Below are 16,649 nucleotides of genomic sequence, written 5' to 3'. Positions count from 1 at the left end.
ACCACAATCAGCGAGCCATTTTGGAAAACACTTTCAGTCTAGGGGCCCTTGCATAAATTAGCACCCAAATAAAGGTCATTATCATAGATAAGTGACTGATCTGTTAGAAAGTTAAACTTCATAGTTTCTCTTTTTGGTACAATCCTTTCTTCATTTCAGGAAGACAGATAACTCCCTTCAGTAAATTTTGGGGAGGCCAAATGGAACATGTGAAACATTTGATGTTGCAGAGGAAGAAAGTCAATGTTTGGTTAACTAAAAGAATAAAGGCATTAAACACTCTCCCTTTTAGTTAACAATCTTAGAGTTATTCCATGACTCCTTAAAGTAGCATAGGATGACTTACATGGTGTTGGAGAAAAGGGTTCATGACATTTTTACACAACACAAAAACTAACAGAGCTGTTAAGTAACATATTCCCAGAATCCAAGGAAAGAATGAACGAGCCAGCGGTGCTGGTACACACCTTAATACCAGCAAATGGGAAAGAGAGGCAGATGGATTTCTGAGTTTGAGGATAGCCTCTTCTACATACTGAGTTCCAGGACAGCCAGGGCTACATACAGAGACCCTGTCTTTAAAAAAAAAAAAAAAAGAAAGAAAGAAAGAAAGAATGAATGAACAAAAACAAAAAAAGGCAAGAAAGGGGAAGGAGGGAAGGAGGAGAAAGAATGTTTTGGATTATATATTACCAGATTAAAATACATATGCATAGACACTTATGTGTACACATAACATATGCATCCATGTTATACACATACTTCTATTGTCAAAAATCAGAAATTACCTGATCATTTCTTCATGATATAGAGAACTAATGACCGGACCACCAAAACCACTATTGCCTTCTTTTCCTTTCTTCTCTGACACCTGTGAAAGAAAAAACAAGAGAGAAAAAGACACACAGACTAATGCAATATGTACTGAAAAATTATAAAACATCAGTTTGCTAAGAAACACTAAAATTTTACTCTCAAACAATTCTTCAATGCTAGTAATCATTTTAAGGTGATTAACAAAATCAAACTCATGGCAATCCTCCTGCCTCAGCCTCCTGAGTACTGAGATTACAGTTGCCATCAGTCTGAGAATGCTTCTATATACAAGAAAAAGTACAAAGTAAGAATTTACTTTACTTAATTCTCTTATATTTTCACTTTCTGCCCCATTGGTAGGATAAAGTTGGAACACAGATAGCATCTAAGAAATACAAACTAAGAGCTGGAGATATGACTCCGAAGAGTAACTAATGCTCTTCCAGAGGACTAGGGTTAGTTCCCAGAACCCATGTGGTGGCTCACATCTGACAGTAACTCTGGTTCTAGGGGATCTGACACCCTGTCCTGGCCTCTGTGGGCATCAGGCATACACATGGTCCACAGACACGGCAGCAAAACACTCACACTGTAAAATAAATAAATAACGGAAATACAAACTAAATAAAGCTGAAAATAATAAAACTAGGAGAAGGAGGAAGAAGAGGAGGAAGGAGAGGAAGGAAAAGGAAGGGGGAGGGGGAGAGAGCAAACCAAGTATTGAGTCTCTTAGAAAGAAACAATTCCCAGAGGTAATAGAGTTGTAAGCTTAGACAACCTTTGTTTTGACAGTGATTTTTTTTTTTTTTTAGATATAAAACCAAAAGTGTGACTCATAAAGAAAAAAAATTAGTGGTCTTTATTAAGGTTTAAAGACTTGTGAAACATACTGTCAGATAATAAAGCTACAAACAAGAAAACTTGGCAAAACACATTATCAATAAAGCCCTGTATCTAAAATACTCAAATAATTATTAAAGCCAATAATAAGAAAGCAAATTATGATGCAGATTTGAATAGACATGGTTACTATAATGTTCCATGCTGGTAGTGCTGTTTGGGGTTGAGGGGCGCTGTGACACCTTAAGAGGTGAGCCACTGGGACACACCTTTAGGGATTCTAACCCAGCTTTGCTTCCGTTCGGTCCTGGTCTGTGTGCAATGCACTGAGCTTGGCCCCACCGGTATTTTGTCACAGGGTGTGAAAGGTAACTCATAGATTGTGCCAAAGAAAATAAACACATGACACATAAGTGAGTGAAAAGATGCCGAATATCAAAAGATTGGATCCATGCTAATGATAAGGGGCTGAGGTTCAGCAAGCCCACCAGTGCACACAGAGGGATTAAAAGCAGTTCACCTTGTAATGCTATTATATAAGATCAAATTAACCCTGAATACAGATGGTCAGCGCTGCTGCCTTTCCAACTTACAAGTCACTTACTACTTTTTCCCGGTTGTAGGTTAGAATTCACAGTTCCGTGTTGCACAGCAGTGGTGATACATGCCACCTGCATTCTTGCTGATCATAATGGAAAGTCTCCATCCTTACCATAGAGATGCAGTGTCTGAGTTTTTTATAATGTCCACCATCATATTATAAACATTCACTTTCACTCTGCAAGACCTGACTCCATCGCCTCACGCCACAGCATCCCAAGTATGGATAAGTCAGCACACCCTGTGCTGTGGCCCAGCCTGGTGAGTCTACCCTCTTATCCCTAAACCTCCTTCCTACACTTGCCCCACTTCTAAGATGGACCCCACCCACCCCAGCCCAGTGCTCCAGCCCAGTTAGGGCCCAGTTGGGAGGCCTGCCTGTATCTTCTAAACATCTGGGCTTGGAACAAAAAGCTGTGTGAAACTCACTGTGTTCATATGAGACACAAAATCAACAACAAAAAATTCACACTCAGGTCTCACTGCAAAACCACAAACAATATGACAACCAAAACAGTATGCCTCCTCCAACTCCTCCAGTGCTAACTTCTCCAACGAGAATCACCTGCTCGAATCCCAAGGTACAGATCTTGAAAGAACAATGGTGAACTCCATCAAAGAATTAAAGGAAGTTAAAGACAAAGAAACAGTTCGAGGAACAGAAAGGGAATACACACCTGAGTAATACCCAGAGGATGAAAACAGTACCAGGATTTGAAAACCAAACTCGGTAGAGATACAGACACTGAAGGGAACTCAAGCAGAACTGTAGATGGAACCGAAAAGCTCAGTAACCCAACTAGGACCCCCGGGGAAAAGCCTTACACGCAGGACAGATCAAATGAAAGACAGAGTATCAGGTCTCAAAAGCAAAGAGATGAATCAGTCACACAAACGGAGAATGTACTTCACCCACACTGACTTTCACTCTTGAAAGTTACATCACTGTCCAGATTAAGCTGGTGTCCTTCGGCAAGATGCTGGTGACTGTTCTAGCCACCTTGGTGTCTCTGGACCATGTTGCAGTCTAGCTGCTTCCAAGATATTTCTTTTTCACTGGTTTTGATGATGATGTTTATTCGTACGACTTGATAACTTTCCTTGCATGGGGCTTGCTGAGCTTCTAGACCTGTGGGCTTGGGAGGTGACTTTCGGGGGGGGGGGGGTTGCGGTTGCTTCTCTCCCTGCATGGTAGTGCCACTCACACCCTGTAGACAGAGACCAGAGTTGTTACTAACTGACCTATAATGCTCAGGACAATACATGATATGTTTGCTGGCCCCAACACTAACAGTTAAAGGTTGAAAATCTCTGATTTGCAGTTTTCAGCAAAGGTTGCGAATTTTGGCTACTTGCATGTTTGTTTGTTTGTTTGTTGTCTCCTCACTCTTCTATGCTCCCTGCCTCATTTGATTAGCTTCACTTGCTACATCTTGCAGGCTACTGCTCTTTCCTTACGTCATCTCTAATTGGCTGTATATTTTTCACTGTGGCTCAGCATTGTACTGCCCAGGTCTTTACCAGCTGGGTCTTTATGAGCCTTCATGTTGCTCTGTGTGATGCTCACGTTTTCTTCTACTCTGAAAACTTACATATATGAAACATATAACAACATGCAACATATATTTACAGGCGGTGTTTTACCATCTTTAGTGTTTCATCATCTCTATCTGTGGTGCTGTGAACGAAAATGGCCCCCACTGGCTCACAGAGCAGCGCCTTGGGGCCTTGCTGGAAGAGGCATGTCAGTAGGGGCAGGCTTTCAGGTTTAGATGCTCGAGACAGACTCAGTGGCTCTCTCTTCCTGCTGCTGGCTACTTCTGCAGCACCATCTCTCCCTGCTTGCAGCCATGCTTTTAGTAATGACGACTGTGAACTAAACCTCTGAACTATTTCCTTTATTAGCAGCATCGTAGTCATAGGGTTGGTCTCTTCACAGCAATAAAACCCTAACTAAGACACCATCGTTTCTACAGCTGCTTTGACTATCTTTTTATTCTCCTGGGTATTTACTATCTTTATTTTTTTTTCTTGCTTGCTTGCTTTAAAGACTTCCATTGTAAGCCACACATTGTAAACTTTACAGTCCTGTTTTCCAGGTCTTGTTATGCTACTTTGATTATGATGGGCTCTGTTTTGGCACAAGTTAATAAAGCTACCTGAAATCAGTCTGACCCTTTTGAGACTCGTTGTTCATAAGCTCAATGGTGAGAAACAAAACATTCTTAGGACTATATCGGCTCCAAGAAAATGGCTACCCACTGTTTTCTGGTGTTTCTTTTCCCAGATTGTCAGTTACCTTTCACACATGTACAGATTAGTACTTAGCCAAAGGAATCCATCTGCAGATCTTTGTAACTCTAGGCAGAATGTCCTCTCCAGTGTTTGTCCTTTCAAACTCTAGCTCAAATCAGGGAGACTTTGAAGGTAGTGTTTGGCTTTCTCCTCCCCTCACAACAAGGAAGAGTGAACCACTGAACCACTGAGCCTGTCTTGAGTGTCTGCTCAAGGAAAGAATCGGCGTCTAGGAAAGAAACCAAGGCACCCTTGGACTCACCTTGCCTCTTGCCTTCATACTGAGGGGCAAAGGTCCAACAATCAATTCTAAACCTACAGGGTGGCACAAAGAGTGTCCTGTAAACTGTCCTCTGACTTCCAAAGGAGCACTGTGGCATAAATGCCCCCGCTGGCATAGAAATAAATGTAATTAATTTGTTTAAAGCTTAGGTTTATCCTATTTTTCTCTACTCAAAATCCATGAAGTTATTTTTATGTTGCATCAGCAGTTAAAGGAGAAGACTGATTTAGCAGCTGATGAGAGAAAACTTGCCCGTCCTTACAGCACCCCAAGCTGTATTATGTAAGGCATCAAACGCTCCTTCATGGAAGAGGAAAGGGCAACCAGCTGTATGAACTTTCATCACTTGACCTGTGCTCCAGCACAGTGTCAGGGTCAAAATGAAACCAGTAAGAAACACTCTTTTTTTATCTGAAAAATACTTATTACAAAAATTACCACACTAATAACATGAGGTGGTTTCTTATTTCCACACAGTTCCCTTTTCAGACTCCTTCCTACTGGTGTGTTTAACTTGTTTACAGCTCGAACTATGGAACTTCATGCAAGCTAATGGCTCTGCCTCACTTTCCTCGTTTGTAAGGCTGGAATTATTTACCTACCTCACATGACTGTTTCAAGATTTAAGACAGGTCGACTTAGAAGAGCATCCAGCACAAAGGAGGTATAAGTCAGCTGATGTAGTAAAAACTATGGCCATGAGCCGGCCATTGCTGCCAGCATCTCAGAAGCACAGGGGCAAGACGTTTGTGTATGGAGAAAAAGGATCCAACAGGGCGTTGTTACCTAACAGTGCTAAACTTATGATTCTTCTAATGTATTATCAATAAACCTCTCAAAACAGGGCAGCTAATCTATTCTTTCAAATGATAGAGGAAAAATAATGCCAGCCTTATGCCAACTCTTCAGGAAAATGGAGAACAAGAAAATAAGACTAGCATCTGGTAACTATTTTCAGGAAACTTACATTATCCCAGTTTAACTGCAGAACAAGAGCACAGAGCCACACTGGCACAGAATCGCATCTACACGGGCAGCGATTACAACAAGCGACATTGTTTTCTACAGTGTAAAGAAAAACAGTAAATACGATCTACTATCAATTTTAAGACAGTCAGAGTTCAAAAATGTTAGAAAGTTGGATGTCTGTCTGTCTGTCTTAGGTTTAACAGATTGGAAACTTGAAGAGAAGTGAAGTAGGCCACATGACATAGTAAGTGGAAGAGTGGCCTTTAGTGGCCCAAGGATCTGTCAGCCAAAGCTTGTACTTCTATTAAAAGCTAGACTCATTCCAGAAGACATTCTAACCTCAGGCTTTCTTTGTGTACGTTTTGTGGTTAGGGTTCCGGTCAGTAGAGGGTATCACTGGATGGTGCTGGGATCCATCCCTGGACCTTGGCCATACTGTCATGCCTCTATCACTAAGGAACATCCTCAGCTCCTGTAGTAAGATCTGTAAAGATTTAATTTCTTCAAAAACTACATTACTACTCAGAATTACTAACTCCTGATCTGTCAGTTTGGGTAAACTGTATTTCTGAGAAATTCATACATTTCTGCTATATAATCTATCTGACTAAAGTTATCAGTAAGAGCATCTTGATTATACTTTATATTGCTGTGATAAAACACCATGACTCAAAGCAACTTGGGGAGGGAAGGGTTTGTTTCATCTTGTAGCTTGTAGTCCATCATTGCAGGGAAGTCAGGACAGAAACTGAAACAAGGCTGGAACCTGGAGGAAGAAGCTGATGTGGATACTATAGAGGAGTGCTGCTTTCTGGCTTGTTCCTCCAGTCTCACACATTTAAAAAAAAAAAAAAAAATCACAGTCCTATCTAATAGGGACAGTTTCTCAACTGAGACTTGACAAATGACTCTTCCCAAATGACTTTAGCCAATGTCAAGTTGACAGCAAACTAGCCAGCACAACTGATCTCTTGTCAACTTGACACACAAACACATTACTGTTAAGCCATCATCTTTCCCTTCTTGTTGTCCCAAGATATCATACTAATATCAGTATCAATATGAAACATATTCCAAACTTTTAAGTCCCACAGCCTCTAAAACTTCAAACACTTTAAAAGTTCAGTCCCTTTAAAATGTAAACATCCAAAAATCTCTTTCAAGGTTCAAAATTTCTCTAAAATATCCAAAGTCTCTCTAAAATTCTAAAGCTTCTCTAAAATATCCAAGATCTCATAATTGTTGGTTCCTATTTTTAAAAAAGTTAAATTCTCTCTTATTCCAAGAAGGAAGAACCATGGCACACTCACAATCAAACCAAAGCAGAACCAAAGGTCATCAACATAAACTCAGTGTCGGTGTCAGACTCCTGAACTACCAGATGCTAAGCTTGCACAGGCTCAGCCAGTTCCACTCCCCATCCACTGCTGCTCCTGTGACTGTCCATGGTACTAGCTGGCATCTCCAAAACACTGGTGTCTCCTGGGCTCTAATCGGGGGACCCTAAGGAACCCTGGGGCAGGTCATTAAACTCCAACTTCTCTCCATGACCCCTTCAATCCTGGGGCTTCAACTGAAACTTAGGCTGCAATTTTACCAATAGCCTTTCTTTCCCAGCCTCTTTTCAGGGACTCCAGGCCCCTGTCACACAGTGCCAGCCTCAGCTACACTCTATGACCTCTTCATAATCTTTTCCTTTCAAATCTTTTCCCTTTCTTTTTAGAATTTTACTAATCTTTTCAAAGAACCTTTTACTTTACTTTATTTTATTTTATTTTGCTTTGTGATTGGTAACTGTGTGCTGTCATCTAATATATCCTATGGGGGAGGGAGACTACTGAAGATGGCTTAGTAGCTAAGAACAGGTACTACTCGTGTAAAGAACCAGAGTTTGCTCTTATGCTTGCAGACAGGAGCGTGAGAGGTCCCACCCAGCCGTCAATGGACCCATATACAAAGATCCACAGCCATACGTTAGATGGAGCTCAGGGAGTCTTGTGTAAGAGTTGGGGAAAGGACTGAAGAACTCAAAAAGGATAGGAACTCAACAGAGAGACCAATAGAGTCAACTAATCTGTACCCTTGGGAGGCTCCCAAAGACTGAACCAATAACCAGAGAGCAAGCATGGGCTGGACCTAGGCAGATATGTAGCAGATGTCATCTTGGTCTTCATGCAGGTCCCTCAACAACTGGAGAGGGGGCATGTCCCTGAATCTGTTGCCTGCCAGTGGATCCCAGTCCCCCAACTGGACCACCTTGCCTGGCCTTAGTGGCAGAGAGAGAGAGAGAGAGAGAGAGAGAGAGAGAGAGAGAGAGAGAGAGAGAGAGAGAGAGAGAGACAGACACTGGGTGGGGAGACTCCCGTTTTCAGAGGAGAAGGGGAGGGGAAGATGGGAAAAGCTATGTGCAGGGGTACTAGGAGGAGAGGGGATGCTGCTATTGGGATGTAAAGTAAATAAATGAAAAACAAAACAAAAGAAACAGAGTTTGCTTCCCTGTATCCATCTGCCTATAACTCCAGCTCCAAAGGATCTGATACCCTCTTCTGATCTCCCAGGGCATCTGAACACACATGGCAAACATGGATAAGCACACATACATGTACACACACAAAGAATCACAACTGAATAAAACTGGAAACCTAAGTCTTTTAATGAGACAAATCAAAATTTACAACGAGTTACCACTGCAAATAAATCACACAAAGGGTCAAAATAGTAAATTTTATGTTATGTAAATCCAAATATACAAAAAGGACACTTCTCCTGAGAAAATTTTGAGGTTTTATGCACATGCACAATCCTTACATAGGAGTTCAATGTAAGTGATAACACTCTCTTGTCCAAGCTGTTTTGCAACAAAGGGCACAAAATGAACTAGAAATGATGTGAAGATAAAATATAAAACTTAGCAAATTGTAAGGTAATGTCAACTACTTAAAAGGGGCGAGGCACTAAAATCAAACAAAAAACTAAAACAAAAAACACACAAAAAAGCATAGTGCAGCACATGACTGGGGCATTTGAATGGAGGAAATGCATAGACAGAGCTGGCCATCTTCCAGTTACTAACTGTGCTGTCAAGCCCACATCACTTGGATTCTCCGTCCTCAGAGGATACATTCACAATCACCTTCTACATGCTGCTGTTCTTTCCCAGTTCTTCTAGGATCTGAAACATGATCATTCCCTACTGGATGTTCTTATCTTCTCATCTGGACCACACTTGTATTACACTGGTTATGCAGAAATACAGTTTATAGGTGCTCATAAGCACTCCGCAGGTTGATGGGAACAGTGTCGTGGATCAAGCAGTGACATGATGGGGTCTTCTTATCCTGCTATGCATGTAATTATTTTCAAACCAATCAGCAACCGAATGGGTTCTTCAGACAAATGTGACTTTAATTTATTAAGTACTTCTGGAATTTCATGAGGTCGATGGCATTCCAATGCAGATAAATGGTGCATTTTAAAATAGTCATTGCCATATTATTTGGCCAATCCATCAAAAATTTCCATCAAATGTACTGGGTCAAATGGAATTTTATTGGTAGCAATCTTAGATGTACCTTCTGAAGAAGCCTCAGTCACACCCTACCTCAAATATATCATTATGGTTTGGGGATCCAATTGAAACCCATTTTCTTCTGCAAGGTCCACCAAATCTCCAATTCAATGACTATAAAGTCCTTCACTTTTCCCATCATTAATATATAAATGAGAGGATGAGGTCTAAATCTTCAGTGTACACAAGGGCATGATTGGATAAATATAACAAAATGCTGAGACAGTTTTGAAAATACCATCAAGTAGACAAAGTAAGCATGCACTGGTCTTTCAGGTTAGATTGGGGGGTTAAACAGAATCTGTATCTTCGGTGACAATCAAACATCAGCAGAGTTTGGTTTAGAAGAGTACTGGCTTGTCCACTTGTCCTCGAAGAGGGGCAGTCTCAAAGGCAAGCACATCATAGTGACTGGACACCAGTCCCTTACCCAGAAACTCAGCATCTACCTTTTGTTGTTAGAGAAAGGGCCTTGCTCTGTAGCCCAGGCTAGCCTGGAAGTCACTTTGTCCAGGATAATCTTGAACTAAGTGACTCTCCTCCCCAGCTTCCTAAGCACTGAGATTAGGGTATCAGCCATACCTCTGACTAGCTTTTATCTTCTCTGGTGGCATTCTCTTTTGAAAGGGAATTCTAACTTTCATAATCTTGGTTGTCAGGGTTCCAACTCTCAAGATCTGAACCTTTTGGAACTATGACCTTTAGAGTTTTCTTACCTTTCATATTTTTGATATGTAGGACTTACTGTGTTTATAATTATGCTCAGATTCTGATCAAGCAGCTCCACTCCTAGGTTTACATCCTACGTGAAGATATATATCCAATACAAAATGGCACACAATTGCTCCCAGCAGCATGGGTCATGAGAACCACTGTGGGGCTGAAGAGATGGCTCAGCATTAAGAGTGCTTCCTGATCTTGCAGTAGACCAGGGTTTGGTTCCTAGCACCCACACAGAGATTCACAACTACCTGTAACTCTAGGCCCAAATGCCCTCTTCTGACCAAGGGCTCCTACATGCATGTGGTGCATAAAACTCATGCATGCTCACATACATACAAATAAATAAATCAATTTAAAATAGTGAAAATAGCCCAATAGTCCAACAATAATGAACAAAATGTATTACATCCATACAAAAGAATACCATGCAACTACAAAGTGAAAGAGAGCTCAGACAGTAATAAGATATTTGTCAAGCAAGCATGCTATTTGAGTTTAATCCTCTGAACTCACACAGAAAGCCACGTAGTGTGCTTACACTTATCCTAGTACTGGGGGCGTGGGGAATGGAGGATCCTTGAGGCTTTCTGGCCTCACCTATCTATAGAGCTCCAAGGCAGTAAGAGACCCTATCTCAAGAAGGTGGAAGGCTCCTGAGGAACAACACTGGAGGTTGTCATTTGGCCTCCATGAGCACCTATGCACACACACAATGAGTTCAAGCCAGAAGGATTGCACAGTGAGACCCTCTGCCTTACCCACAAGAGCCTGTGGGACATTTCCGATTCAACTCTAACAGGACCCGAAGTGAGTACAAAGCTTAGATTAGTGCATAGAAACAATTTACTCCTTAACTGGCCTAGAAGCTCATCATATTTACTTTAATAACCCTGGGAAGTAAAGAAAATAAAAACATGCGTCCAGAAAATTGCAGCTGAAAAAAACCACTTGCATAGAAGACAGGCATACAGAGACAGAGCACACAAGACTACATTACCTAGTATCCTCAGAGTTTAGTTTGTGTAAATACACTCTGGTGGTCATACAACTACAGAATTATCTACTGACATATGTCTTACACTGTGACCCTGTTGTTAGCCAAGATACAACTGTAATTCATACTCCAGATCTGGAGTAGAGAAGGCCTGACTGTAACGAGTAATCTTCAACCCAGCACCACTCAGCTAAGATCCTGCCCTATCACTAAACTCACAAAATTGAACTGATCCTACATTATGCAGGAATAACATATATATTTGAAGAAGAAAAGTGCCATGAGCTTGGAATTACATGTATTGAACTGTGGCCAATAGCATGAATCCATAAAGGGAATGTATTCATAATTAATTCAGAAATATAATTATAATCAGCAAGCCTTCAAATCTTTGTTATTCTTATTACTGTCAAAGCTATTCAGGTCAGTTTTATAAAATATTTAAAAGACAATATAATTTTATTTTTATAGCTTCAATTTTTCAAAGTAGACAGGTTCTAAACCTTCAAAAAGTTTCAGAAACCCTTAATTTATAACTCTTTATCAAAGCATGGCATTGCTGTCCCCAAGGAAGGAAACTTGGGCAGACAGTAACTGTACTTGACAGTAGCAATTTCATGCAAGTGTGAAGATTAAAGTCATTAATGTGCGTGTAAAGACTGTTCTACCATTTTCTGTTACTACCAAAATTCAGGGGGAAGAAAATCCTTATGAAACTTCACTTGGGATGCAGGAATTCTACCCTAAGAAAGTACACGAAAGGTGTGAATGAGCTAGCTGTAAGCACAGCAAACACAAAACAGTCCTTTGTTGAGAGACTTGACAATGCAGAAAATAGGTACAATTAATACATAATTATAAAGGGTATTTCTACTTCCAATTAATTAAGAATACCAGGAAAAAAAATCAGAATGAATATGACTAAATGCTGACCTTCAGTGAGACCAGTGATAATAGTTAATATAAAACCTTTAAACAGGGGCTAGAGAGGGGCTCAGTGGTCAAGAGCACTATTCTTCCAGAAGACCCAGGTTCAATTCCCAGCACCCACATGGCAGCTCACAACTGTCTGTAACTCCTGTTCTAGAGGATCTGACACCCTCACACAGACATATATGAAGTCAAATCACCAATGTACATAAAATAAAAATAAATTATATGTTTAAAAAAAAAAAAAGATCAGCCGGGTGGTGGTGGCGCAAGCCTTTAATCCCAGCACTTGGGAGGTGGAGACAGGCAGATTTCTGAGTTCGAGGCCAGCCTGGTCTACAGAGTGAGTTCCAGGACAGCCAGGGCTACACAGAGAAACCCTGTCTCGAAAAACCAAAAAAAAAAAAAAAAAAAAAAAAAAAAAAAATCACAGGCTATTCTTCCAGAGGACTTGGGTTTGATTCCTAGCACCCACACCGTGGCTCATGAGGATCTGTAATTCCAGTCTGAGGGGATCCAATGCCCATGTATACAGACATAAGCACATAGAAAACATACACACATACACACACACAAAACAAACACACACACACCTTAAACAAATAGAACTCCATGTTTTTTGGTGCTTGGTGCTTTTTGTTGTTGTTTTTAGCTAGAGAAAGAATGAAATAATACTCTTTTTCTTTTTTCTAAAAACAATGATAGGAAGATAATACTCTAAACAGACATATGTGGCCTGAGTCCCCAGGACAGCCAGCACACTAGATCAATTCAGTAACCAAAATAAAGCCTGAAGAAAGCACTGCTACACTTGAAAAAGGCAGCATTCAGGAAAAAAAAATGTGGGTACAGAAAGACCTGAACCTCCAAAGAGGTGCATCACCTAGTGAAGGCACTCCCTTAGCAAGTAGAGAGGGGCCATGTCTGAAGAGTCTATATATGGTTCCTATAGAGCCAGAGGTGAGTTCTGTGTATCTGGCAATCCTAATCCATGCTAGTCCTTACAGCCCTAGTGTCTACCTAAGAGGAAAGCCTAGTTTCTATTGGTATTTACTGAGTCCTAGGAAAAGAAAGGTCTCTCACTCCAGTCTCACCTGATCTCAGTGGGGCAATCAGAGCTTGCCAACTCATGAGCCCACAAGCAGCAGAAAACTGTATCATCCTTTGCCTGTCAGTTATAGTTCAAAACATCTAAACAGCCAGGTCTACTGGTATGGAAACTTATGATAAATAGAAAAATTATACTCATTTAAGAACAAGGGATAAATAGCACTACAGCTAAGCTGGTGTCTGGCTTCTGCACACACAATCCCCCAAACATACAGCTTTCAATGTTTTATTAGAATTTAAAGGTCTAACAAAGGTGACATTTTAAGATCTCTCTAGAATAAAGCTCTAAAAAAATAATTCATGTTACAAAACACTAATATTATTCCTAACATTAAAATACTGGAAGTGATGAGTTTCTTAGGCAATCTCATAGCCCAACAAAAAAATTACTGTTCAAGAGAAATCTCTACAGATGTAGAATTTTGGCTTCAGCCCACCATATTATTTATTTTTAAATTTTATTTCTATTTTATGTACGTGAGAGGGTGTTTACCTGCATGTATGCCTGTGCACCACCTGCATGTCTTGCGCCCATGGAGGCCAAAATTGGCCTCTATGGATGCCCTGAAACTGCAGTTACAGATGGTTGAGCTGCCCTGTGGAGTTGGAAACTCAACGAGCACTCTCCAGCCCCATGTTGCCATTTTTAAACCATGGTCGATAATTTGGTATTTGGTCAATAAAATGGTATGTCTGTACTTTTCCCATAATTACAATCTACTGTTTATCAACAGTCCTTTGCTCCAGTCAGTCACATGGTCTGTTAAACGTTCTTGCATGTCCAACAGTGGTGGCACACGCCTCTCATGCCAGTGCTCAGGAGGCAGAAGAAGGGGGGTCTCTGTGAGTTTGAGGCCAGTCAGGGTTACACAGAGAAACTCTGTCTCAAGAAAGGGGGGGAGGGGATTTGAACAGCAGCTCATAAAAGTAGAAACTGAACATTCACCCACAGCAGCTAAGAAGGTGTGTTCAAATAAGCTGGGACTCACAACTCTCCAACAACAAATGGTGCCCTGTGGCAGTGGCAATGGGCAAAAGGCAGGCTAGGCTCTGTAACTCCTCCCTCTCTAACACGGAACTCTGATGCTGGGATGCTGGGAGGTGCCGATTCCCAGCTGGCAGCACGTTCATGTCCTCACGTGCTCCATTCACTGGTCTAAACACCACACAGAGGAGTCTGCTAGCTTAGCTGCCAAAATATAGGCACTGCCAAGTTCCTCAGGTGTCATAGAGAAGAAAACTGAAAATCAATTTGTTATTTATTCCATTAGTTCTTACAAAATAAACCCTTATTTGGAGCTCTATTATATTAAATGAGGGCTGCTGATAAAGGAAACAAATATTACACAATCTACATTTATTTATACAACACTATCAAAGTTCACAAAGGGGAAAATCAAAACATTTATAGCTAGAGTGGTCCTCCCTTCTCCCCAAGGTTGCTGGCCACCAGCCCATGAGGACGAAGGGAACAGAGTCTATTAACAGGGTTTCAGAGTACATGAACAGCCTTGAGGATGACAAAAATAACAGACTTCTCTCTGGGATCAGCTTCAGGGAGACAGATCAACTTTATTCAGAGTGAATCAAGGGTTATATCGTTTTGGGGGGAAGGAGGTAGGAATGTCCAAGGTGGACAAAGGTCACTGGCTGAAGGCTAAGGTACTGAGATGCCTCATTAGCATGGGGAGGCATTCCAGGAATCTCAGGTGCTTTGCTGACCAGGTTTCTTATTGGGAGAAAGGAAGTTGAACCTGTAATTTCCCTAAGGGCTACTTGACATTCCTCAGGTAGTGGGTGTAGGGTCCGGATCTCCCTGTAGAGAAAGCCTCACTGACAAAGGGAGTCCATCATCTGGCATGGAGCTTAGGGATAGCAGGTAATGTCAGACTTCCACTTTAGCAGTAGGGTTTCTTGACAGCTAGAAAAAATGGTGTGTGTTTAGTTAAGACACAATTTGAAGATGGTGTGATTCGAAATATCAGAACTGTATTTATTCTAATCATATTCAATTTCAAAGCAGTAACAAAGGAACATAAAACTGCAACATAGATACAATGTATTTGAGAGGGATGTCTTGGGATTATTTATGATCATATTCATATAAAATATTTGATAGGTATTTAAAATATTTGATAAGTAATCTGGCAGTTTGTTCATAATGTTTGTTCAACAAGAGCTTAACACTGTCTCAACACCTGCTAGTATTCTTTTTTTTTTTTTTTTTTTTTTTTTTTTTTTTTTTTGGTTTTTCGAGACAGGGTTTCTCTGTGTAGTCCTGGCTGTCCTGGAACTCACTCTGTAGACCAGGCTGGCCTAATCCACCTGCCTCTTCCTCCCAAGTGCTGGGATTAAAGGCATATGCCACCACTGCCCGGCTAGTATTCTTGACTTGTTAAAAAAAGATTAAGAATATATTACTAGAATATTAAATTTTTAAAAACTTTATTATGAAAACAATTATAAGTCTGCATAAAACTCCAGCAAGGTTGCTCAGTAGTTGCTGCCAAACCTGACAATGTGAGTTTAATCCCCCAACCCCCCATGTGAAATGAGAGAACATTCAGAAGCTGACCTCTGACCTCCACATGTGCATTCATGAACATGAGCATGTATGCATGCACACACACAATGAATGATAAGAAAGTGATACAAGTAACAGTATGAATAGTCTCATGGACTGGATAATAAACATCGAAACCTGAGAACAACTAACTCCTTACTGGCCCAGAAAGCTTTCTACTCCTCAATGAGTCAGTTGTTCCTTAGCGCTTGTAATCAAAATTATTTAATTTTACTAGTAAAAGGCAAAAATTGGAACACTCATATCAATGATAATTTAGACAACAAATCAGCATAAAAGAAGTAACAAGCCTCAAAGAATAGGGAAAACTCGCCATCCACTTTATAGGTATTCTCTGCTCCTGACCCCATCTAATTACTTGTGGTCTTCAGCTACTCATTTGTAAGTTGGCTAAAGTAACCAGTAAATACTCCTTTGGGGCCTATCATTTGTAATACTGATTTATTGACCGGCTGCCTCCAGTACAGAGGTCTGACCCTGTGCTTATAATTAGGCTGCATATGTGGAAGCAGAGTGATGGCTCACCTTCTTGCTTTATGAAATGGTATGAACATACAAAATGATGCAATTTAATTAAAGAATGTGGGGTTCCTTTATGCAGTTTGAAGACTCTATTTTTAGCAACATCATAACATATGCCCAAAAGCTTGGTAGCCATGCTTCTACAAACAACTCTAGAAACAGATGCATAGTTCATTCTATATATGCACTTGCCCATTTAGTAAATAACTCAACATATGCTTGCTGCCTGCTAACTGGGAACACAGTCATTACCCAGGCAGATATGTTTTCTTGTGGAGCTTAAAGTCTAAAGGAGATAAGAGACATGTAAATAGTCAATTATAATGCAAGCATATAAAATATTATGTAAAAGAAGATATATGCTACATAGTTTTAAGACTAAATTCTGTCCTCTTCCTTCTGAATACTATAGAGG

At 40.6% G+C, this 16,649-nt stretch overlaps 1 protein-coding gene across 5 annotated transcripts in view; it reads right to left on the bottom strand.

The window, feature by feature from the left end:
• Acbd6 (acyl-CoA binding domain containing 6) overlaps nt 1-16,649 on the bottom strand; it is a 126,077-nt gene that overhangs the window by 82,814 nt on the left and 26,614 nt on the right. For 4 of the 5 annotated variants that reach the window (XR_013112882.1, XM_076941366.1, XM_076941367.1 and 1 more), the window contains exon 4: nt 789-871. Coding sequence is in view for 4 of the 5 variants with exons in the window: in XM_076941366.1 (XP_076797481.1) it covers nt 789-871 (83 nt within the window). In the remaining variant the exon portion in view is untranslated. Of the gene's footprint in view, nt 1-788; nt 872-14,675; nt 15,050-16,649 lie in introns of those variants that run through there. The other variant, XM_034513598.2, reaches the window with a different exon arrangement.

The sequence above is a fragment of the Arvicanthis niloticus genome, chromosome 10 (assembly GCF_011762505.2).
Source record: "Arvicanthis niloticus isolate mArvNil1 chromosome 10, mArvNil1.pat.X, whole genome shotgun sequence".
Lineage (NCBI taxonomy): Eukaryota > Metazoa > Chordata > Mammalia > Rodentia > Muridae > Arvicanthis > Arvicanthis niloticus.
This window is presented reverse-complemented; position numbering and strand designations above follow the sequence as displayed.